Raw genomic sequence first — 26559 nt, 5'->3', positions numbered from 1 at the left:
TATAGCAATAGCACTTAGACTTATATACTGCTTTACAGTGCTTTACAGCCTTTTCTAAGCAGTTTACAGAGTCAGCATATTGCCCCTAATAATTATAGTGTACACCAGGGCAAAATTAAGATAAAGGGTGGTTCCAAAACTGTCAGCTCAAACCAAGGGAAGTTAAATACCAACGCCCAAGATCCTAAAAGTTATCTAAACTCCCAAACTCAGCTCCTTTCTTCATCTATCTTATTCCAGATATGTGTGGGTTACAATTTTCTGAATTTCCATTGAAAATAACTACTGAAGTCACAACTCCTCTCAAGAGCCTACCGATAAGTTTGAGGAAAGCTGCTGTTCCGATAAATAAATGGGTAGGAAAGCTAATCTGAATGGGGTATGGAGAAGATGATTAAAAAGAAGCAAGTGGGAGATTATAGAAAAGCTATTCAATCAGTAGATAGGCACCTAAGGTGACGGTCTCCTTGAATACCCTCCACCCAAAAAGAAACAAACAGATTTTACGAGGACAGACATGAATATAGGTATGGGGCATACATTATGGGACCCATGTGTACAATACATTTGTTTCTTAGCAACTGAAAAACTAAGATATTTGATATTAGTTTTTGTGGACAACAGTCCGCTTAGTCTAGACTCAAGAATGTAGGTTTAAAATAATAATTGTCAGTTTGGAAAGGACAAGAATTATTTTCGTTGTTATTAGTGTATTTTGTATTATAACAACTTACTCTGTTGATATTGTATGTGTGTCTCTGTGTGTGATTATCATTGTTTTCTTCCAACAGATATTTAAAAGCAGAAAGAACAAAAATAATATGTTATTATTTTCTTAAGTCCTTTGAAAAACTGTAAGACTGTATCTTTGCTAAGCAAAAAATCAGAGTGGGGGAATACTTTACATTTTTTCAATGTAAAAATTGAAATGAATATTAATAGCTTCCATTATTCTTTTGAAATGTGGGACAGACTGAAAGAGAATAATGAAAAAAGATTTGATGTTATGCTCCACCCTTGTTTAAGTTTATGTTTCACATTAAATATGCTTCAAAATGTTAAACATTAATTATGTTATGATTAATTCGCTTTCGTTTCTATGCATATTTTTCTCAGTTTCACACAGATGTTTTCTACTGCATCGGAGTTTTATGCTGATAAAGGAGAAAGACTAGAAACAGAATATATAGCGATCATTTTTGGTTGAGCCCTCTCATTCGATTTAAGAGAACAGTATTTCTTCAGTGAGAAAACAGTATAAGGGCCTAATTTATCTGAAATGGCAAATCACATCATTTTTTAATATAAAGAGCAAAACAATCAAGGCATTTGCTAGGTATAATAGAGGAAAGCAGAAAACCAAAACTATGGCAGAAAACAAAACTAAGGCACATACAGTATGTTACCATTATTTTTTCTATAAATGTCTATAAAAATTAGAAATGCTTATTAAAAATAAAATAAAAATCAAACTAGCTCTAACAGGAAATCTAATTCAGTTGTATTTAAAATAGAAATTACTGATAGATCAAATGTATGTTTAGGCAGAAAGATTACCTTGAAATAGGGCACCTAGTGAAAGAGAAGGGGAAATAACAACAAAGTACAGGTAGTTCTTGGTTAATGACCACTTGTTCAGTGACTAAAGTTATAATAGTGCTGAACAAGTGGTAGTTATGACCAGTCAAGTTCTGACCCTCCCAATACCCCAAAGTCATGTGATTGCAATCCGGGCATGGTAACTGGTTGCAGCATCCTACAACCACAAACTACAATTCAGTTTAGTGATTTTTACTGCTGGCTCCCAACAAGCAAAATCAATGGGGAAGTCCGCAGGAAAGATCACATGTCACTCTGGTAAGTCTGCCCCACCCTTACACCCTCTCTGCATTTGCACTGTGCCAGCCAGCCATAAAGTCATACATACCATCTATGAACATAGCTATGCTCACACTGGCCTTCCCACCACCTGGGTAGGACATCTTACACATCTTAACTTTGCTGCACTTGCACCACCCTCCCCCACATCAACACACCATCCCTGAGCCTTTTTGCTCTTGCGCCGTATCTTCCCCACCACCTACAAACCTCGGGTCACCCGCCCTGAGCTTCCCTGTGCTTGTACTGCACCTCTCCAGCCTTCATTCAACCTCCCTCCTCTAGCAGCACCGACCTCAAGCTCTATCTCAATGTGGAAATATGATTTAAAATAAAATATTTGGATTTCAATGGACTAAAATTACTACTATATTAGAAGGAAAGAATAATGACTCAAATTTTTAAAAAGTAATGATACCTAATCTGCACGATATAAGTATCTTAAAATACTTTAAAAGCAGGATAGGAAGAAAAATTGAGCTTTTGAACTTTGATGTTGAAGATTTTTGAGAATACCATGATCAGCCAAGAAAAGAAACCGAAAAATTATGAAACAAATCAAACCAGGCTCAAATTATCCCACTTTGGACACCTGAAAGGTAGGCCCAGCTCTCTAGAGCAGGGGTCTCTAACCTGCAAAGCTGGCTGAGGAATTTTGGGAGTTGAAGTCGACAAGTCTTAAAGTTGCCAAGGTTGGAGACCACTGCTCTAGAGAAGGTTTTAATGCTGGGAAAGATGGAATGGAAGAGAAGAAGAGGATAAAGTTGAATGCACTCAGTTACAGTGGCAATGAATACACTATTGGAAGATCTGAAAGACAAGGTTAGGGACAAATCATCATGGAGAAAAACTATTGATTATGGTTACTTAGAGTGAAAAATAATTTGAAGGCACATAAATAATCCAACCATCTATTAATCAGTTGCTTGTGATAGCATGACAATTTTGATTATGAATATAACAAAATTGTGCAGCACAGCTTCTGAATTAAATAATTATTTTAATAACTGAACTATCTATACAAATTTCTTTCCAAGAGGTTTTTTTTTGTCTAACATTAGAATGCCATACATTTTTGTTAAGACGAGATCTTCTGGAAGATCATGTAAATATTTATTCTGATAATGCCAGTTATTTGTCCATAACAACCATTTTGAAGCCATTTAGTAGATTTTTCTGTTTCTGTCTTTTGGAGGTTTGCAACAATAGCATACAGAATAATCTAAATACTCATACTTATCATTCTCATATCTTGTATTGGAACAATACCTCCTAATCTGGCCTTCCTGTATCAGACACCTCTAATGTGTTCGAACTACAACTTCCAGAATGTAATTCAATTAAAAAAAATTCTGGGAGAGAAATCATTTGGGTTTTGCTGTCATAGAAAACAAAGTCTGCACTTGCAACTGGGAATAATTTAAACTTGTAGATTAGCTATAATGTGGTCAGTTGTTTTAGTGAAAACTAAGTTTCTTTCTATAGGAATTAATTAATCTTTCATTTCTCGATTCATATAAAATTGAGGATATGCTGCTGAATGTTTTTTCCAACTCTGCTTGTCCATGATAGCAAAATTCATGACACCTCCATCCTATACATCAGTAGCTCCTTGGCTTCACCCATGACATTCTTTTTTTTTTATTATTTGCATTTATATCCCGCCCTTCTCCAAAGACTCAGGGCGGCTTACACTATGTCAAGCAATAGTCTTCATCCATTTGTATATTATATACAAAATCAACTTATTGCCCCCAACAATCTGGGTCCTCATTTTACCTACCTTATAAAGGATGGAAGGCTGAGTCAACCTTGGGCCTGGTGGGACTTGAACTTGCAGTAGTTGCAAGCAGCTGTGTTAATAACAGACTGTCTTTGTCTGTTGAGCCACCAGAGGCCCTTCATTCTCCAGATACCCAAGAAACGAAGATATCACAAAGAGGGAAAGGTGATGATGACTGGTCTCCAGAACATCTTATGTGCTTCATGGTTGAGTAGTCTTTGAATCTATCTATCTAGTGCAATGGTGAGTTACATTATGAGTATGGTGAGTTACATAATGAGTATGAGGGACATAGCCATCAGCTACAGCTATTATTATTAAAAATAATAATATTTAGTGTACTCTCAAATATTACAGATCTGCCATTGACTGAAGGAAAACCTTAAGACAAATGACACCGATGTGCTTATGATGGCAAAACGTTATTCAAAAGCAACTAAAGATTTAAATCTTCAGTTTTAACAAAGGCTATCAGAAAATGTTCTGTTTCACATCTAAATTATACATTCTAGCATATATTATAATTGAACCCTTGCTTACCCATTATGGGAAAACTCCAAATATAATTCTACATTTTTTTAAAATTTCAAAACGTAATAATACCAAAATAAATTTAATTTACTAATCTTTATTACAGTCTTATGTATGTGCTTTTATCCATATAGGTTATTATGACTCAGCATTAAAGCAAGGAGTGCTGAGATAAGCAGGAGACTGTTCATTGAATTGTTATATCAAGGAAAACCAGACCAGCTGAATTTTTGCCCATGATACTGCTTTCAAATCTCTTCTTGTAATTCAGAAAGAAAGAGAAAAAGACAATGTTTGGTTTCTGTCATGCTTCCATAAGCTTGATGCAACTTCATCAAAGGAAAGACTTCATGATCTTAATTTTACGAAGTGGAACAGTCGATACTCTCTGTGGAAGTATTGATTAATTTTAGATATTTAGTTGTTACCTGTACCTATAAAATAGTCTCACAGCATCTAATTCCGAGAAACATAAAAGTAACTTTTATTATTGCCTCAGAAGAAACAAAAGATGTGAATTTAGGCATAGCCCAATGCCATTTACTTCAAATATATACCACTTTCTGTACCTCTGAGGCAGTTCACACATAGAACATTTAGCACTGATTAAACCTCTCAAGGAACTGTATAGTTGAGAAGATAAGTACTGATATCCTTTCTCTAGTGGTTGATAATACATCATTCAAACATACTTTTGTGCTGATCGAACTATACATAGATTTTATTTTTTCTCTTCACTTCTAATGTTTCAATTTGTTTTCTTGAATTCCAAAAATTGATTTTGAAAAACATCCACAGGAAAAGAATCAAGTTATTTAAAAAAAACAATAAAAAAGCTTAAATGAATTGTAATCAAATCACAAGACAGATTGCCCACCTATTGGGAGGAATGAAACTAAGGATATATTGGTTATATGTAGAATAAAGACAAACAAATACATATCAACCTCTGCAAACAATGACAGTTAGAAGTATATCAGAAGGAAGAGCTTATAATTAGCCTATCGATAGTAACTTCTTCACCATCTACAATCTACCGTTACTATCAGTAATCTACCGTTATAAACTGAAACAGGTAAACTGAGAAAATTGCAGGCATAATACACTTCAGTTATATTTTATGGTTATATATTTTATGGTTATATAAATCTAATTTTAGGTAGCAGAATAAACTGGTGTAGAATGTTGTTAACTTTCATATATGTTAAAAGTAAAATGTTCCAAAACATGGATTCGCATGAGAAAAGCAAGGCTTTGAGTAACTGAATGTCTCTCTGTGATGCAGCTGTGAAAACCTCTTAAGCAGTTCCCTAAAATATTAGTACAAGGTGTCCCTCTAGTGACAACAAATTTATTGCATGGTTGAAATTATCCCACACATACTACATGATAAAGACTATATAGCAATCTACATATTCATCACTTAAGCAGAAGTTTTAGAATTATTGTTGCTCAAGGACAAGTTGTCTCTACTCCTATTCATAAATACAATTTATGATAAATTATAAATTTACTTTATTATGTACCTTTGCAAGGCATAATAGTTGGCCTGCTAAGAATTATGATGGTTCTTTGTGATCACAATGATCCCAAGGCGCTTTTACCCCACCTTTACCTATGAATGCAAACGCCAAGTTACAAAAGGACTTGTCCTAATTTTATCCCCAGAACAACCTTGTAAGCTAGGTTGAGTTAGGAGACTGTTTCACCCAATGATGTAAGTCCAATATTCAAACCATTAAACTGCCATACTATTGACTGTAACTATTAAGAAATCTTCAGTACCATGGACAGCAGAAATTAAGGAAACAAGGCTTATTAAATCTACCAGATACAGGATGCTATTCTGCTACTCACTAGCCTTTAAATCTTCTGGGTTTCATGAACCAATTTTGCCTTATGAAATGGCTGAAAAAAATCTTCCATTTCAGGACTTTTAACTTAATACTGGAACAAAGAAATGTAATATGCTTTTCCTATGAAGAGAGGACACTGCTGCGAAAAGAAAGAAGTTTGCAAGAAAGGTGGATTGGCTGCTGATGGAATACCTTAATCTGAATATCTCCATTTGTCAGCATACTGCCAATAATGCTAAGGCATGAATTGAGCCTCACAAAGCACCATCTCTGGTTTCTCATGAGATGAGCAATAAATAGGACCGTAATACCTTCACTCATTAAGGGCCGTAATAGCTCAGGCTGTAAGGAGCCTGTTATTAGAACACAGTAGCCTGCAATTACTGCAGGTTCAAGCCCGGCCCAAGGTTGACTCAGCCTTCCATCCTTTATAAGGTAGGTAAAATGAGGATCCAGATTGTTGGGGGGGCAATAAGTTGACTTTGTAAATATACAAATAGAATGAGACTATTGCCTTATACACTGTAAGCCGCCCTGAGTCTTCGGAGAAGGGCGGGGTATAAATGTAAATAAATAAAAAAAAAACTCAAGGAAGTATCAGCAGAGTTTCTTGAGATTTCATTGCCATGATAAAATAATAAGAGGCAGCAAGAAATAATTAAAAAGATCACACATAAAACACAGAACGTAAAGTATAATGGAGAAGAGGGAAGAAAACTATACTGCAATTGTTAACAAATAGATACAAAGGAACAAATTCCAGATTAACACAAAAGCAGGGGTGAAATGCTCCCGGTTTGGACCGGATCACCCAATTCGGTAGCGATGGTGGCAGTAGGTTTGGAGAACCTGTAGCAAAAATCCCTTTCCCCACCTCCGCCCAACTCAGCCACGGGATCATCAGGTTTTTTTTTTAACTTTTAAAAACTTTTTTTCTTCGGCCCAAAAAATGCTTTTAAAAGTTAAAAAAAAGCCTCTGATGATAGTGCAGCTCAGCTGGGATCATCAGAGTTTTTTAAAAGTATTTTTTCTACAACCTCGGCTAAAGTCAGATTACTCCCCCACCCCCAAACCAAGCCGCGCTCACAGAACCGGTAGTAACCAATTTTATATTTCACCACTGCACAAAAGTATACTAAAATTATTCATGAATGTGATACTTTTACATTTTCTTTCTACTCATGTCCAAATCTAACTATCCCCAATTGATAATGATGCAAATATGACAAACAGCTTTTTAAAGCCCACAGAAAATATACACGTCTCTGCTTATGGAATAATTGGGAAACCAATTGCCTGGCTTTGACAGCATAGTAATGAGCTTTGTGCCAATTGAATCCTAATTGTTTGGAAATGTAAGCTGCCTTCCAGCCCATCACATAAGAAATGGAGGACTATGAAATAAAATGAAAGACACAAAAGATTCTTGCCCTACACAGGCAAGAATCTGAAAATAATTTATTTGGAACTGATACTATTTTTAGGTGACACTGACTTCACCATTTGCACAAAAGGAGCGAGATGATTTACAAATAAATAATACCATTAACTTTTCAACCATGAGACCCAGAGACTTGTATCTTGTCAAAAGCTATGCTCACATATCACTGATTTTGCCACAAGTTTGCTAACATAATGAATTATATAAATTGAACTTACTTCCACATAATATGAAGCTTTTGCTTGCAAAATATCATCTAGATCAGTGTTTCTCAACCTTGATAACTTTAAAATGTGTGGGCTTCTACTGTGTGCATGCTGGCTGAGGAATTATGGGAGTTAAAAGTCCATGCATCTTAAAGTTTTTAAAATAAAGGTTGAGAAACACTGATCTAGATCAAGGGTCCCCAACCTTGGCAACTTTAAGCCTGCTGGACTTCAGCTCCCAGAATTCCCCAGCCAGCAAAGCTAGATAGTATTCATTTTAAGAAAAACATTGAGAAGGAAAGAAACAATGCAGACAATATGTGAACGTGTTAATGGCATTCAAGGGTTATGTAGAATGATTTAAGATATAGAACCAAAATGTTTTCTGTTTTTCCCTATGTTTTTGAATATATTTTTTCTGGTTTCATACATTCTCATTTTAAATATAAAAGAATGTTCAAGAAGCTGAAATGTAACTAGACTAAAAAAATTATTTCAAGATCTCTAATGTACAAAAGGCTATTCTATACCCTAGTTATGTCTCTAAGGAAGTAGTTTAGTCTTTTCTTGCCCTTTAAAAGTTGGTTCATGCTGACACAGTTGTTTCAATAATGTCAATAAAACACTCCCCCTTCTCTTTCATCTATAAAACATTTTCCCCTCTAGTTGGTAAAAAGCAATCAGTAATTTTAGCTATATGCCTTTTAGGATTGTCACTAGCCTTTTAGATACAATAGCATCTAAGTGAATACAAAATATAATGCCTCATGATAATTGCAAGTATTTAACAATGTGATCATATGCATATTTATTTGAAAATAAATTAAATCCAAGTTCAATAGGATGTACTCCCAAGAATGTATAGGTAAAAAAGTAAAGATACCCTCAAACTAAAATTATATTCTACTAACCTCATGGACATGACGAAGTCCCTTTGGCAAAATCCAAAAATGTACTGCCTCTTGTTCAGGATTGTTTTTACTTTGTCTATCCTACAACCTGGGATTATGTTTTTTGTAGTCTACTCCAGAGCCCACTAAGCTTCCAGGTCTACCATCCAATAACTTTTTTTAAAAACAGGCAATTGTTAAAATCTGTCTGGCAATTGTGGTGTGTAAATTTTAGTGCTAGTGCATCCATCCCAATGAATATTTTTTTTCTTGGAATATCTCCCATTTAGCCCAGAAATTTAGCCACAAAGTACACAACTTAGACTGCACTTTGATCAGCTATCTGGATTGTCAAGGAAGAGCATTTCTCATATTTAGATAAGAGCCACGGTGGCGCAGTGATTAAAGTGCAGTATTGCAAGCTATTTCTGTTGATCACCTGCTGCCAGCAGTTTGGCAGATCGAAACTCACCAGGCTCAAGGCTGACTCAGCCTTCCATCCTTCCAAGGTCGGTAAATGGGGACCCAGATTGTCGGGGGGCAATATGCTGATATCTGTAAACCACTTAGAGAGGTCTGTAAAGCACTGTGATGCGGTATATAAGTCTCAGTGCTATTGCTATTAGATATTAGAGTGACGTTCCCTTTTGTTTTCCAAAGATAAGATTAACAGATGCCATTAAAGTAGACAAGAAGATCCATCCATCATGTTCGAAGAGGACCTTGACATCTAACAGGTTGTGGGCTATCCACGATGTGTCTGCAGGTGGCTGGTAAGACCTATACGGGCACAAAATGTTCTGCCACATGTCGGCAAACATGTGTGGGCACCATTGTTACAGCATTTGCAACTCTGGCTTTGTGGAGTGCTCGCTTCTCTTGTGCTATGGTTCTTCTGTCATCTGATGTCTGGCAGCCTTGGTGGATCAGCATGCACCATGTTGTTTGATCTTGTGCCAGGTTTCCCAGGAGGTGGTGTTGATATCCAGGGACTTGAAGAAGGCTTTCAGTATGCCTTTGTATCGCTTTCTTTGTCCCCTGTGCATCCCACTAAATAGGACCTGTTTAGGGATGCGATGGTCTGGCATCCTTGCAATATGGCTTGCCCAGCGTGTCTGGGCTTTCATCAGCAGGGTGTGAACTGATGGCAGGCCTGCTCTGGAGAGGACTTCTGTGTCTGGTACCTTGTCCTGCCACTGGATCCTCAGAATTCTACGAAGGCAGGTTGTGTGGAAGTGCTTCAGTTGCCTAGCGTGCAAGTCTCACTGGCATACATCAGGGTAGTTAGCACTATGCTCGGTAGACTTTGACCTTTGTAACAAGGTTTATTCCACATCGGTCCCACGTGTTGGTCAGTAGTCTGCCAAATGCAAAGCTTGCCTTGGCGATTCTGCAGTTGGCCTCAATGTCAATTGTCACTGCATGGGAGAGGCTGCTGCCAAGGTATGTAAATTGGTCCACTGCTTGCAGCTTTTGTCCCTTCACTGTAATGGTGGTCTCTTGGTGTTGGGCTTTTGGAGTGGGCTGATGCATCATTTTGATCTTCTTTATGTTGATGAGGAGCCCAAAGTTGTTGCATGCTGCTGTGAATTTGTCCACACTGGCTTGCATTTCCTGCTCTGATCCAGCATTCAGGACATAGTCGTCAGTAACACAGTCTTCTTTATCTTGGTGACAGCCTGGAGCCTTCTCAGGTTAAACAGTTTCTCATCAGTCCTCTTATCTCAGGCTAACTCCCAAGGAACTGTTCTGGAAGGTGTCTGACAGCATGGCTGAAAACATTATGCTGAACAAGGTCGGTGCCAACACGAACCCTTGCTTGACAGCATTTGTAACAGGAAAGGTCTCTGAAGCTTCTCCGTCATCCAGAACACGAGCCATAGACATAACTTAGGAATGGGTGGTAGAGAAAAACAAAGAATCTTTTCCTGTATATGTTTTCAAAGAAATTCTCATAGGACTTCTCTGACTTTGGTTCCAACTGCATGCTCCATTATAGTTTTAACCAACAGATATTCTGACTCTTCAGTTCTATGTAATAGTGGAACATTGTGAAGTTCTCTATTTCCCATAACCATATCTTCAAACAGGGTTAATAGTTAGGTTGCAAAATAAATACTGTATTTTTCACACTATAAGACACACCGGACCATAAGATGCACATTAGCTTTAGAGGAAGAAAACAAGGAAAAAAACACCTCTGCCTCCCAGGAGCCATCCGGTATTCATCGGACTAGTATCTTTGCAGCAAACAGCAAGATCAGCTTCAGCACATTATGGCAGCCCCAGCACATGGCTCATCAGGACTCTACTGCGTTGCACCCACCACAGGTCAACTGAGCTGAGCTACCATAGGAACACTGGAGCCTTCGCTGACAAGCAGCTGATTGGCAGTTGGATCGGCCTCTCATTCAGCAGCAACGATCACCAGCAATTGGCAGCAGCAACGGCGGTGGCAAATGGCAGCAATGGCAAATGGCAGTGGTAAACAGTGGTGATGGCTGCCTCCACACCAACCCCCCTCCCCCCACCACAATATTTGCTCTATAAGACGCACAGACATTTCCACCCACTTCTTTTGGGGGGAGTGCGTCTTATAGTGCGAAAAATATGGTATATATATCAGTGATTTTTTTTTTAATTCAAGGAAGCAAACATCCTGCTTAACTATTTTATGAAAAAAACCCTAAGGGAACTAAAACTAACAAACTGACAAATCTTATTAATAAAATCTTACAATTGAGTTTATAAGGCATGACTGTATTCCTGATGCATAGTCATTTGGGATAAACTTATATCTGTAATAAAAAAACTTTTACCCATTATTTATGATACACACAGAGGTGAATTTAACATGCATTACCAAAATATTGTTTGGTGCTGTCATCAGTGAATTGATCCCCAGGGTTTCGGGAACTTCGGTAGCCTTGACACCAATGCCAAGGATAGGAACTTGTACTGATCTTAAAGGACACTATGTGCAAGTGAGGAGTGTGATGATTGGAGATGATGATTCTTGAAGCACTGGTTCTTTGGAAGAGATTCACCTTGGCGAACAGATTATTTTTATTTTTCAGAAACTGCAGTAAAACAGTTCTTCTGGAAAACATTTGTTGAATGAGGTAGTGTCATCTGTTCAATTTTTATTGAGGTACTATTTTTTATTTAGTTTATTTTTATGTTCACATTAATTATTACTTATTAATGTATTTCTTTATAATGAATAATTTATTGCTTGTTAACTGGGGGTATTTTAATTTGATGTATGTTGTTAACCACTGGCAGAGCAAGCAGATTACAGAGGTTTATAAGGCAAGTAAATATAACACAATATATATAATCTCTCCTATTCTGCCTCCATATCATTACTTTTATATGTATTGTTTTGTAATGGGAGGGGAGAATCCAAAAAACAAAAGGTAGCTTAAAAATGTTAAGAAAGGCATGGAAGAATCTCACAGTTCTTTAGATTTTAGCCATTATTACTATAACATTCCAGGAAATATTTCAAAGACAAGTTGAGTACTTCCAATTATTAATAACAGCTGAACTAATATTCTGCCTCACAATCATATTACTGTTTTTAAACCACAAGCCATGGATACATTCAAGTAGGCCAGTATCTATATTGTCAGCGTTCTGAGTAACACATCCAAAGAAATCAGAACTCCAAGGCAGGAATGTTCCTCAGAGAAAATGTTTATTGGGTACATCATAGCTGCACAGCCGGTGAAAACCAACTCTAAAAATTTCCCAAGGTTACCATGTAATTAAAAGAGCAAACACTTCCCTCCCCAGGTGTCACACGTCACATTGTCCAATCCAGGCAGTTGGTGGGTGTCCTCAAGCGGTTCCGCTCCTCCTCCTACTGCCACCTGTTGGGATGATCTTGGTTCCCACATTCTTTATTTTGTCTACAAGATGGTCTAGCTATTTCCCCCTCATCCTCCCCTCATAATGTGTGGCAACTATGAAGCAGCACAAGATGGCTTCAGCCAGGTTCGATTCAGAGTTGATATATATCTTCTTAATCTTGACTTTACTCCTCCAGTGTTTTTAAAAGGTAAAATATCATTTGTTTATGTTCAACCATCCTTATTAAAGAAATGAGAATAAGAATAAATAAATAAATAATAAATAAGAATAAATAAGAATAAATAAATAAATAAATAAATAAATAAATAAATAAATAAATAAATAAATAAATAAATAAGAAATCTTATTAGATGGTGAAGAAATGGAAGTAGTGACAGATTTTATTTTCCTGGGCTCCAAGATTACCGCAGATGGGGACTGCAACCAAGAAATTAAAAGACGCTTGCTCCTGGGGAGGAAAGCTATGGCAAATCTAGACAGCGTACTAAAAAGCAGAGACATCACCCTGCCAACCAAAGTTTGTATAGTCTAAGCTATGGTTTTCCCAGTTGCAATGTATGGCTGTGAAGGCTGGACCATAAGAAAGGCTGAACGCCAAAGAATTGAGGCCTTTGAACTCCGGTGCTGGAGAAGACTCCCGCAAGTCCCTTGTACTGCAAGGCGAACAAACAAGTCAGTTCTAGAGGAGATCAACCCTGACTGCTCCTTAGAAGGCCAGATCCTGAAGATGAAACTGAAATACTTTGGCCACCTAATGAGAAAGAAGGACTCACTGGAGAAGAGCCTAATGCTGGGAAAGATTGAGGGCAAAAGAAGAAAGGGACGACAGAGAACGAGGTGGCTGGATGGAGTCACTGAAGCAGTAGGCATGAGTTTAAATGGACTCCAGAGGATGGTAGAGGACAGGAAGACCTGGAGAAACATTGTCCATGGGGTTGCGATGGGTCGGACACGACTTCGCAACTAACAACAACAACATCCTTATTAGATGGACCATGAAATAAACACCACAGAATATACACAGGTAGACCTTGCTTACAATTGCTCCATTCTAGCATCATTCAAAGTTATGAACGTTGAAAAAATAGCTTTACAGCCAATAATCTCAACAGCATCCCTCAGCCACAGAATCATTATTGCAGACTGTACGAGATGCCCTGTCCCTGACCCTTTTGTTTTTTCCTCTCCTTGCAAAGAGAGAGATTGAAGAGGAACAGATTTGAAAGAATAAGCAACCATACAATCAGGAATACACATCAAAAGAAATATGGTGGCTCTGGCAGCCCTGAGTGCATTCTGGGCTAGAAGCCACGATCATAATATGCAAACCGTCAATATATTGCCACTGTGTGCCTGCTTACTCTCTTGTAATTCCTTCCTCTATAATCCCTTTCCTCTGGGAGTAGGAGGAGAGAAAAAATTGGGTCAGAGATAGGAGAGATTGCCTATAGAAATTGCCTGAGGGTTTTTTTCACCTTGCAGAGCAGAAAGATTGTTTAAACAAGTGAGGAGGGGGAAAATACCTCTGCCATTGTTTTTTATGTGCATTCCTCATTTTGTGCCGTTTAGTTCTTATAATCTATTCTTCTCCAAGGATATAAATAAAAACATTAATTCCCTTCTTGCTGATTTTCCCAGCATCAGAATGAGCATTCCAAAGGGCGAGGAAGTAGGAAAAGGGGAAGCACCATCATGGTCACATGATTTCCCACTTAGCAGCTGTTTCGCTTAGCAACAGGACTTCTGCTGATCCCAATTATGTGGGTAAAACAATGTAGCCACCTGGATAGGCTCTGTTCAGTGGGAGCCCCAGGCCTGTTCACATAACCATGTCTTAAGAGTCTTTTGTAATATCAAAAGGTTAGGGTCAAATCTGTTAGGGCCGTGAAAATATTTACAGACTCCTCGCATCCTGGACATAAACTGTTTCAACTCCTACCCTCAAAACGACGCTATAGAGCACTGCACACCAGAACAACTAGACACAAGAACAGTTTTTTCCCGAAGGCCATCACTCTGCTAAACAAATAATTCCCTCAACACTGTCAGACTATTTACTGAATCTGCACTACTATTAATCGTTTCATAGTTCCCATCACCAATCTCTTTCCACTTATGACTGTATGACTATAACTTGTTGCTGGCAATCCTTATGATTTATATTGATATATTGACCATCAATTGTGTTGTAAATGTTGTACCTTGATGAACGTATCTTTTCTTTTATGTACACTGAGAGCGTAGGCACCAAGACAAATTCCTTGTGTGTCCGATCACACTTGGCCAGTAAAATTCTATTCTATTCTATTCTATTCAAATCAGCTTGGATTAGTCCCTGCAGATTTTTGCAGAAGTCAGAAGTCAGTTGCTATTGCCTCTTCCCTAGAGCTGAAACAGAATGACTGGTCCTCCTGGTTTTGTGCCCATTGCAGGACTAAAACACCCAGTCTCCCAGTTTCTAGATGATTCCTTAATCACCACACCCCAAACTGGCTCTCTAGTTTTATCCAGATTGGTGATAAAAACAGAATCTTGCAATTTAGATTTTGCTGTTACCTTTTCTGATTGTTCTTTATTTCTTTTTCTGGTAATGAATGAGGGAGGCATCAGCCTAAACCACTTCTGAATATTATTTTGTTCTGTACTTTAAAAATGCTTTAATCCATGTTGCCTTGGCAATGGAGACAAGGTTACTTCCCTCTCTACATCTTCTCTCTTTTCCTTTTTAAAATAAATTTTTATTTTATTTTGCTCTTCAGATATTCTTCTACCTTCCCACAAATAAGGACAGGAAGAAAAAGAGGCTGATTTTTATATCCACAAATCACAACACTACAGGGTCGAGTGGTGCCATTATATAACTATTCCTCTTACACAACACAGTCAGCAAGAGGACAACAAAATCTGATCTGTTATTGCATTACAAAAAGCAAGCCGTAATTTGAATTTTTTTAAAGGAAAAAGAAAATGATCCTAAGCGAAAATAAAGAAAGAGCAAACTTTCTATGTAAGAGGCATCCATGTACATATTAATACTAATCTGAAATCCTGAATTCATACAATCCTAAAAACCATGGTTTGAAAGTTCAGGAACAAACCTAAACTTGTGTGTGTGTGTGTGTGTGTGTGTGTGTGTGTGTGTGTGTATGTATCCCTCTCTCCTTCTCCCTCTCCTCTCTCTCTATTTCTATTTCTTTCTTTCTTTCTCTCTCTCTCTCCCTCTCTCTCCATGATTTAAACTAGCAAACCATAATTTTAAATTAACTGTACAAACAAAGGACAGGAATAAGGGGAAGGAGAGTTGCTACCACAATCACTCAATTGTGATTGCTTGAGTGACTGTAGCAAGAGACTGAATTCTTTTCAACTGTGGAGTTGCAAATATGCAAATCTTTATATAAAGTGCTGTAGGAAAATCAAAATAATTAAGGGGTTACAGCAGTTCTCCAAAGAAGGGAGGTGGGGAAAGATTCAGTAGGAAGAGGTATTTATTTATATAATAACATATTTTAAATTGCTATGTGATATAAGGATAAAGTGTTAATATTTGAACCTTTTCCTGCTTCCTAAGGCTAAATATAGGGACTCTAAGAACCTATAAAACAGAGTGCTTCATAATATAACATGCACCTACTATGGAGTGCACTCTCATCAAATGTATAAAGGTCACCAATTCTGGCTATGCTAAAGTGGGATGGGACATATTCAGGGAAGAATGCTTTAATACACAAAGGCAGCAAAAATTAAATTCTATTTGCCAGGGGAGTCACAACGGAAGAAGACTATCCCAGTCACGCCTGTTCAGTCACTATTTTCTACAGAATGTTCAACTCCATGGGTCTTTGGCCTAATCCAACAAGGCTTGTATATTTCAAAAAAGGCATAATGCCTTTGGTGCAACCAAAACAATCTGGAACTGAACACACTCAAAACCGTAGAAATGGTGGTAGACTTTAGGAAAAACCCTTCCATACTTCCACCTCTCACAATACTTGACAACACAGTATCAACAGTAGAAACCTTCAAATTTCTGGGTTCTATCATATCGCAAGATCTCAAATGGACAGCTAACATCAAAAACATCATTAAAAAAGGACAACAAAGAATGTTCTTTCTGCGCCAACTCAGTAAGCTCAAACTGCCCAAGGAGCTGCTGATTCAGTTCTACAGAGGAATTATTGAGTCTGTCATTTGCACCTCTATAACTGTCTGGTTCGGTTCTGCAACCCAACAAGAAAAACACAGACTTCAGAAGATAATTAGAACTGCAGAAAAAGTAATTGCTACCAACTTGCCTTCCATTGAGGACCTGTATACTGCACGAATCAAGAAGAGGGCCGTGAAAATATTTGCAGATCCCTCGCATCCTGGACATAAACTGTTTCAACTCCTACCCTCAAAACGACGCTATAGAGCACTGCACACCAGAACAACTAGACACAAGAACAGTTTTTTCCCGAAGGCCATCACTCTGCTAAACAAATAATTCCCTCAACACTGTCAGACTATTTACTGAATCTGCACTATTATTAATCGTTTCATAGTTCCCATCACCAATCTCTTTCCACTTATGACTGTATGACTATAACTTGTTGCTGGCAATCCTTATGATTTATATTGATATATTGATCATCAATTGTGTTGTAAATGTTGTACCTTGATGAACGTATCTTTTCTTTTATGTACACTGAGAGCATATGCACCAAGACAAATTCCTTGTGTGTCCAATCACACTTGGCCAATAAAATTCTATTCTACACTGAACTCATTGCAATGACCTTTTACTGACAAGACAGGTGTGTACACTGAGGATGGTTAGCACCTCCTTCTTCACCAGCTTTGCCAGTATCAGACTCAAAGCATTTAGTAACCCAGCAGATGGCTCATTATTCAAATTCTGTTAGTCTTTGGATAATACTGGAATAGGCAGGACCTAGTGGGAATGCCAATCTCAAACACAAAGAATGTCAAACTAAGATAACTAGGCTGGAACAGACTTCCCTTTGAATCTTCTGGCTTGAATGGCTTTTAATTGTATATATTCCGTGTTTTATTTTGGCTGTACACCGCCCTGAGTCCTTCGGGAGAAGGGCGGTATAGAAATTTAATAAAATAAAATAAAAATAAAATAAGGAAAAAATGTACTTTCCAGGTTATTCCTTTTTTTCCCCCTATAGGCTAACTCCTTCCTTTATCTGCAAGTATAATATTCATATTCAAGAACAAAGACAACGCTGTGTTAAGAAAACTGCTATTTTTTCCTTTTCACATTTAAAGGGAAACAAATATAATAACAGGCAACAAATGGGCAAAAATGCATCAATTCATACAGTGCATAACAAGTGGACTCTGTGAATTGTTTGGGAGTCACAGCAGTGCTGCGTTCACGCTGCATTCTGCAAACATCTGATTCATAACCCAGATTAGTGAACAGATGCAAAATCATTATCTAAAATATTAAAACACATTACTGGGAACAACAAGGTTGCATGTGACAGTATGACAGATTTTTGTTTTAAAAAATGAATAATTCAATTTTTTTAACAGAATTACCTTGTGGAACCAGGTTTTCTAGGCCCCTGGGGAACTTCAGTCATACCAGGAAACTGTCAGTGTGTATTATTTGTGCAAGAACAAAACACAGCAAACGTAAGTATGTACTGCAAACTACTTATAATAAACTGATTTTCTGAAACTCGCTGAGAAAAACCCAATAGCAAGTTCGGAGAGAAAGACGGGGCTGGGGGAAGGGAAGAGAGACGGTGGGGGAGAAGAGAGACAGAGAGAGAGAGAGAGAGAGAGAGAGAGAGAGACAGAGACAGAGACAGAGAGAGAGAGGTGGGGAGAGAGATGGATGCCTATCTATCAGTAGCGGTTATCTGCAATCCTGGCAAAGGATGGCTAGCTGTCAGCATGAGGAAACTGATTGTGGCAGACAACTATATGGTTGCATGAATGTGTACTTGCATATTACAATATATGTATACCCACAATATTATTCCTTTTCAGGTAAACCATATTCTGCAAAATTCAGAAAAAGCATAAGAAATAGTAAACCAACAAAATTAAAATCATGCAGGAAGAAAAAGGAACATGGATAAAAATTACTTTCTAGCACAACACTCTTTCCTGTATCTTTCTATCCTGGCAAACCATTTCTGTTTCAATCACACCAGTGCACTGCTTTTTACATTGCCTCTTGTTTGTTAAACATTTCACTTCTTCCTTTTTTCAGGATCTCTTCAGTTCCATGTAGCCATGACTTTCTCATTCTTCCCTTTCCTCTTGACTTATTTGCTCTTCCTTCAATGGTTTGTTTTGAGTTTTGGCTCCTCATTCATTTTCTTCATATACACAAGGCACCACAATGTATTTCTTTCCTTTGGTTCATTCACCTTCATATTCAGCAAAGGGTCTTTCAGCACCCATGTGCCCTCTCTCTTATAGTTTATCGCATACATAAGTAGCCAATTCCCACTCAATCGCATTGTTCACATTTCTCCTGACACTTACAACTCTTACACTTCTACACGGAAGGAAATAGGCTCTTAGACACAGCCATCTTACCTTTGCATCATTCTTTGCAGAGACCACATATTACCCACCATCTTTCTACCAGTATTGCCTGTTTTAAAATTTCATTTCCTCCTTTATCTAAACACTCTATTGGAGTATACACATTCATATACTTGCTCTATTTTTTGCCATTTAAGTGCGACTTGCAATTATGCAGTCCATTTACCCTATCACTTACAATTATATTTGTCTTTAATACACAGGTTTTCAGTTCCAGGTCACTGCATCATGTAACCCAGTATTCAATGAATATCATTCAGGTTCTCAGTCAACCTAGTGATTTCTGCATTCAAAAGTACACTCTCACTCCCAGACAACATACCTCTACCATTATCACAAGCATCCCGTATATATTTATTTAGAAATGGACTGAAAGCTTTAAAAACTTGATATGGAGCCAGGATTTAAGGTAAGTCTTGCTGTATGGTTATAGGATGTAAAGAGTTTTTTGAGGATCTTGGATGCATTGTAAAGGGTCTCAAAGCCTCTTCTCTCTTTGTTTCTCCACTTCTCCAGACTGTGCTCTGGAGGTTTTAGACTCCGTTCAAACCAACATCCCAGAATAAGACAAACCTTTAGAGTCCCAGTTAGGTTTACATGTCATCTATATGCTTTATTAAAGCCATCAATTTACATCAGTTACTGTTGTGTAGGTCCATCTTATTTAGCAAAGCAATAGCACTTAGATTTACAACCTCTTTTTTCTTTTACAACCCTTTCTAAGCAGTTTACAGAATCAGCATATTGCCCCCAACAATCTGGGTCCTCATTTTACTGACCTTGGAAGGATGGAAGGCTGAGTCAACCTTGAACTACTCAAATCGAACTCTTGGAGCGAGCGGTGAGTTAGCCCTGCTGTACTGCAGTACTGCACCACCGTGGCTCTTGGTGAATATAGAATAATAGAATTGGAAGGGACCTCAGAGGTCTTCTAGTCCAACCTCCCACTTAAGCAGGAGATCCTATACCATCACTGGCACAGTGCCCAAACTGGAAGGCGCAGTTCCAGCATGCCAGAGTGCTGGAAACCCGATGACCAGCTGACCAGCACGCACACGCACCTTGGAAACCTGACAACCAGCTGGCTGAGCTGGGGTGACGGCCGGCGTGCCTACAGAGAGGGCTCTGCGTGCCACCTCTGGCATGTGTGCCATAGGTTCACCATCACGGCCCTACACCATTTCAGACAAATGGTTGTCCAGTCTCTTTTTCAAAGTTTCCAGTGATGGAGCACCCGCAATGTCTGAAGGAAAACTATTTGATTGGTTGATTGCTCTCACTGTTAGGAACTTTATACTTCGTTCTAGGTTGCTTCTTTCGTTGGTTAGTTTACAATCATTGTTTTTTGGTGCTTTGGAAAATAGTTTGACGACCCCCTCATCTTTATAGCAGCCTCTCAAATATTGGAGCACTTTATTCATATGTTTTAGCCTCCAGCCCCCTAATCATTTTTGTTGCTCTTCTCTGCACTATTCCCAGAGTCTCAACATCTTCTTTTATTGTGGTGACATATTAGCCATTACACAGCTCCACTACTTTCCAGAGTTCCTCTACTTTAAGGAATCACTCCCAAAGCCAGTCCAAGAGCCCTTCTTTCTTCTATGCAAATATTTTCAAAAGGAAAATGCCATTTATTTCTAATCTCAGTTTCTCTGACCAGCTGGCTAGGACAATGTGTTTAGATATATGCATGGGTATGCGAACAGCCAGCAGGAAGCCATGGTTGCATGCAGGCAATTATACAGAACACTGGAAAAATAAAAACTAAATATTGTTAAACAGATTGGTATGAGCCCAAAGGTTTGCTAGATACCACATGAGTCTTAGCCTTTATTTCATTCAGATACTGCCCCATTTTTATAAGTGAGAGACACTATCATTCTGATTAGTCACAATCTGCTACTTGTTATATAGTAGTATTCTTAAGCCAAAATATGTCCAGGGTTATTTTTCTCATATATTTACAGAATTATACAACACTTCCCACAAAATAAAAGCACCTGAGAGCTGTGATCCCACCCATATTCGCTGAACTGATATAAACTGTTGTAATAATTAACAGTAACACACTCAACCATTGGCTGTTACATCATAGCAAAATATACACTATATCCTCAAAATTATAAACATGTAAATGTGAACCATATTTAAGAAAAATAAAAGTCTGATGAAACCAGTACTTTATCTTATAGTCTTTATTATAAAGCATACAAAGTATAATATTATTTTCCAGATGAAGAAAGTGCCAAACAAAAACATAATTTGCCACTTTTTTCCTACTTTTTTCCTCCTCAAGCAACAGAAAAATAGTGCTTACAAAAAGCAATAGGTGAGCAAACAACTTTACAGATTTAAGAACTTGTTTCAGGGATTATTTTTTTTAAAAAAAAAGCTTATTTGCATATGAATCTCTGGTGGGGGAAAAAACAACTTTGCAGTCATGTCAACCTCTTACACATCAGAACAATGAAGTGTCTTCTTTCCTGATGAAACTATTCCCACAAATCCCATTATCATGAAGGTATAATGATAATAATGCGAACAGAAGCAAGATTGCAAATCACCAATCTCTCTTCTCATTAGCAAAATGCCTTCCCATACCGCAGTTTAATGAAACAGCAAAATATCAGGGATTCTCTCAGGTATCTGCTATCTTCTTATTTAGCATATTAATATTTCTATGTATATCATTAAAAATATATCCAGTTATTTGCTATTATCCAGTTGCCTACTGATGCTTTCATATCGTATTTATTTTACTTCTTGACTAATAAATATTAAATGAACTAAGAAACTTAATTTGGCCATAATTGCTTATTCTTCTTTTTGCCCCATCTTCTAGAAAACTGAGAAATTATATTATACAGTCCTTGGTGAACTCTGAGCTTGGTTGCCTGCTTGCAGACATTTCATTACACAAACGAAATGTCTCGGGGACTGATAACATCATAATACACTGATGATGTTACCTAGTTGGGTAATTAAATGTCTGCAAGAAAGCAAACTCAGAAAGCACCAAGGACTCTATAGTTCAATCCTGAGCTACATATATTCACTTCTGTGAGATATTACATTTATATTGAGAGAAAATCACGTTTCTATATTTATTCTATCAGTCTGCCGATGAAATAGTGTACTTAGCAAATAAAGTTTAAATAAATAAATTATGGTCTCAGAGTTATATTGTAGAGTCTATAAATCAATTTGCTGTCTAGTAGAGAATGCTAAACAATTTGCATTCAGGCCCTGTTTTCTAGTTCTACATTCTAAATCATTCTACATGGTTTTTTTTTGACATAGAGGGTGAAATGTTTCTGCTGAACAAACCTTTCTATTAGCAGAAGCGGGGCCAGGAAAAAGTCAATGTCAAGAACTTTGAAAGTTTACTCAGCGCATTCTGCATACCATCAGAACCGTTTTTGAGGTTGGAGGGAACACAGGTCTGCTGATAAAATCTTGTGTTTTAATTCATTATATTTGTTAAATAGGAAATCCCTCCAGAACTTTAGCAGAGTCATTTGGAGTTGGGAAGTGATAAAATCAAATCAGTAAAACAGAACTCAAATATTACTGGATCCCTTCAATAGTACTACAAACCATCTAGGAAGTATGATTAAAAAAAGAAATAATTCATTGGACTGTAGGCCTTAATCAGGAGTGATATAACAAAACATTCTGACTTACCTGATAAGGAACCTATGCAATCCAACATCAAAACTTCTGTGGAAGGAAGAAAAGGGAAAAGAGGAGAAAGAAAGAAAAAATATTATAATATATATAATATATAATTTTTCTAAGGTGCAGGTTTGAAATCATGATAAAATTATGATAATGAAAATGTATTCTAACTGGTCACCCAGTTAATATTACTAAGTTTCTTGGTTCATATAAAATGAAAACTATAATTAAGCCCGACTAGGTGGCTCAGTGGCTAAGACACTGAGCTTGTCGATCAGAAAGGTCAGCAATTCAAATCTCTAGTAAAGGTCTTCTGCATGAGCAGGGGGTTGGATTAGATGACCTCCAAGGTCCCTTCCAATTCTTTGGTAACTGTTACTTTGGTTACTGTTAACCAAAGGAAAAATGTTTCCAATTATCAATTAAAGCATTTCTTCCTTTTTCAGCATCTTATCTATGTGAGGCTGGTTTCCAGTTATGATACAATAAAGAGCCACCACAGATTGTGGCTTCAAACACTAGAGAAGGACTTAAGGATATGCTTGTCAACCATCCACCTTTGGACAAAGGACATCATGAAACATCACCAAGCACAGATTTTCCACAAATTTATTTTTAATTATTGAATGTTAAGCACAATCATAAGACTTGTTTTTTTTAATGAGATCTTTAAAAAGGTATGGTGTGCCTTGACAATTTTATCACTTGTTAATGTGACATGAGATGAAAAATGTTGAAAACCACTGTCTTATGGTGTCACATATGCTCTGAAGTTATTTGCCAAGAGTTCTTATTTCACCAGGAGTATTTTTTTCTCAGCATTTTGAGAGTAGTCTTAGTTTGACACTGTTACTGCCTTACCAGGCAGCTTACAAAACAAAATGTAGCATGTATCGTGCTTATTACACCTCAGGATCTAATTGATAAAAACAGACACAATTCCATGATGTCTGATTATATCACTTCAAACCTGCCCCTGAGGCTTTTTCTCCATCATGTATTTACTGAAACAATTTTGGTCAGAAGAAAAAAGGCTGCACATTCACTAGAGAAGGCAAAGGGAAGGTAGAATATCTTTTAGAGGAATTCTTATTTAATAATAATAATAATAATAATAACAGAGTTGGAAGGGACCTTGGAGGTCTTCTAGTCCAACCCCCTGCCCAGGCAGGAAACCTTACACCATTTCAGACAAATGGTTATCCAACATTTTCTTTAAAAATTTCCAGTGTTGGAGCATTCACAACTTCTGCAGGCAAGTTGTTCTACTGATTAATTGTTCTAACAGTCAGGAAATTTCTCCTTAGTTCTAAATTGCTTTTCTCCTGGATTAGTTTCCACCCATTGCTTCTTGTTCTACCCTCAGGTGCTTTGGAGAATAGTTTGACTCCCTCTTCTTTGTGGCAACCCCTGAGATATTGGAACACTGCTATCATGTCTCCCCTAGTCCTTCTTTTCATTTACATAGCAAACAATTTCATACCGAGGTTGTCAAAATATGCTCTGCTTTTCAAATGCCCTTGGATTTCATCATCACAAATCAGCATGGCCAAGAATCAGGAGGAATGGGAGATGGCTGAAGTACATAGTTTTTCTTCTAGCTTATTATCACAATCTTTTGAAGAATTTAAGCCAATAAGCTGCATTTCCTCATCTTTTTGCAAAGGTAATCCTTTAAGAGGAAACGGAAACTAGCAATCACCAAGAACTCCTCAATTCATAGGTTCCTAATGTAGCAATCAATATGCATGCATACTGATACTACTAGTATCATCATTTTCAGGATTTCTGTAGAAGAAAAACCTAGACATGTGTGCTTTTTACCTAATTCAGTCATGTTAAACAGGTGGAACTACAGTATGTAAAGCAACCACATGAGAAGGTGATTATCTGGTATGATTACAGACTGAGCTGAATATATACTTGCATATAGAAAGCCCACTTTGTCTTAATTTCAGTTTTAAATGTCTATATTGGCTTTGGTTTGAAGGGAAGAAAACCCGAGGAAGCAAGAGCAGCTGAGGGAAGAGACATCGCAGGAAATTTGAAAATAATAGTTGTGGAGATCAGGTTGACCTTGAGATGAAGGGAGAAAAAGGGTTTAAAAGGCTTGAAAAAACCAATGTGGAATGGGGTCAAGCAAAGTTCCTTTACAGCAAATTGGCTCAAGAACCTGAAAGGACAGCTCAAAGAGAAATGCGTATAAAAATAAATCAATAATGAAAACAAAGCCAGAGACAAACACAATTAAACTCTGAAGGATTTCCTGTGTTTTCTGATGTTAAGAAGTAATAGAAACAATTTAAGCATCAAAATTCAATATTTCCATCCAGAGGGGTGTTTGAACAGATGATGAGGCATCTGTCCGCATTGGTACTACGGTATTTTCTTACGATAAATAAACCTTTCCTATCAGAACCTTTCCTTCTCTCTTTTGGGACAGAAGATGTGATAAAAGAACAGTTTTGTTCTACAGGGTAGAATTTGGCAAAACATTCACTATGAGTGGTAAGTAGAATTTGGCATCTTCCTCTTGTAGTACTTGCAAACATTGGAATCCTTTGTGACAGGATGCCTAAGAAATGTGAAAAACTTTTGTGGAAATTAAGGAAGGATGTGCATGCAGAGAGCATAATAAAGCAAGGAGGCCCGACCTTTTTTTCTGCACTAGTTTTTTTGACTGACTGACTGACTATATTGTGTTTGGGGTATCATCTTCACTGTCACAAAGAACTAAAAATTCCTTCCACTGAATGATTTCTGAAACCCTTTCCAATGTCTCTGTTTCTTTTCACACAGAGGAGCCTTTTCTATTTATTCTGAGAAAGAATTTATAAGCCAAAGTATGGGATGGGGGTGGGGCATGAAAGAGAGAGGAGAGAAAGAATGAGTTAAGATTAAATATTTTTAATCTTGTCATTTTTAGACATTTCAGAAAATAAGAGTTTCATAAATTTTTCTGAGCACATTCCTCCTTGCATTTTGGATTAATTATATAAAATTTGTTTCTTTTTTTATTTTTCTGTGTACTGAAGATTGTATTACTTAATTGCAGGAATAGAAAAGGAGGAGGGCCATGAATTAATTTTAAATGTGAAGATCATCTACGCCGAACATTTCTTTTCTGGGCAATCAACGTTCCTGTAGAATTAAAGGACTGCATAATTTTCCTTCACCCTCCCAATAAAATCATTATTTTTGCAAAGTACCTTTCCAACACCAAATTTATTTATGGATGGATGCATGTATACACTTTTATCTTGTTCTTTAGTCAAAAATTCTCCAAGTGAGGTTGGCAAAATCAGTAATAACTTGGGTCCTTTTTCAGGTTTACAACTATTAAAAAACATAACATATAAGGAGAAGAAGAGGAGGGGAAAGTTCATTTAATTCTATGAGACACGGGAAAATTCATTACTAAAGTAATTAATAGAAGATAGACTATGGATTATTCTAATAGTAGTGGAAGCTGCATTCTTTTCCTACTAATGTAAAACAGAGTTTGAAAACACTCCGTTCTTATGACACATTCTCTGATTCAAATAAGTGACTTGTGGCTTTTACGGTTAGATTTCAAAAGCATGTTTTTTAAATTGAAGGAATGAATTCTATAACTAGCACCTAATTCTAAGACTAGCATCTTAGCACCATGGGCAGTTCCAAAATATAGACAAATCTGAGAAATCCTTAGTGCTCCCTGAAGTTGAATGCTTTCTTGCAGATGTTTCATTACCCAAACTAGATAACATCACCAGCATTGATGATGTTAAACCTAGTTTGGGAATGAAACATCTGCAAGAAAACAACCAAACTCAAGAGAGCCCCAAGGACCCCTCGTTTCAAC

General features: G+C 37.3%; 1 protein-coding gene across 9 annotated transcripts in view; it reads right to left on the bottom strand.

The window, feature by feature from the left end:
• The window catches only part of HHAT (hedgehog acyltransferase), a 246873-nt gene that overhangs the window by 83813 nt on the left and 136501 nt on the right, over positions 1 to 26559 (bottom strand). For 8 of the 9 annotated variants that reach the window (XR_009152958.1, XM_058165305.1, XM_058165308.1 and 5 more), the window contains one exon: positions 22722 to 22757. The exons of the other annotated variant lie outside the window; for it this stretch is intronic. Coding sequence is in view for 7 of the 8 variants with exons in the window: in XM_058165305.1 (XP_058021288.1) it covers positions 22722 to 22757 (36 nt within the window). In the remaining variant the exon portion in view is untranslated. The remainder of the gene's footprint in view (positions 1 to 22721; positions 22758 to 26559) is intronic. 9 annotated transcript variants of the gene reach the window in all.

The sequence above is a fragment of the Ahaetulla prasina genome, chromosome 1 (genome assembly GCF_028640845.1).
Source record: "Ahaetulla prasina isolate Xishuangbanna chromosome 1, ASM2864084v1, whole genome shotgun sequence".
Classification (NCBI taxonomy): domain Eukaryota; kingdom Metazoa; phylum Chordata; class Lepidosauria; order Squamata; family Colubridae; genus Ahaetulla; species Ahaetulla prasina.
This window is presented reverse-complemented; position numbering and strand designations above follow the sequence as displayed.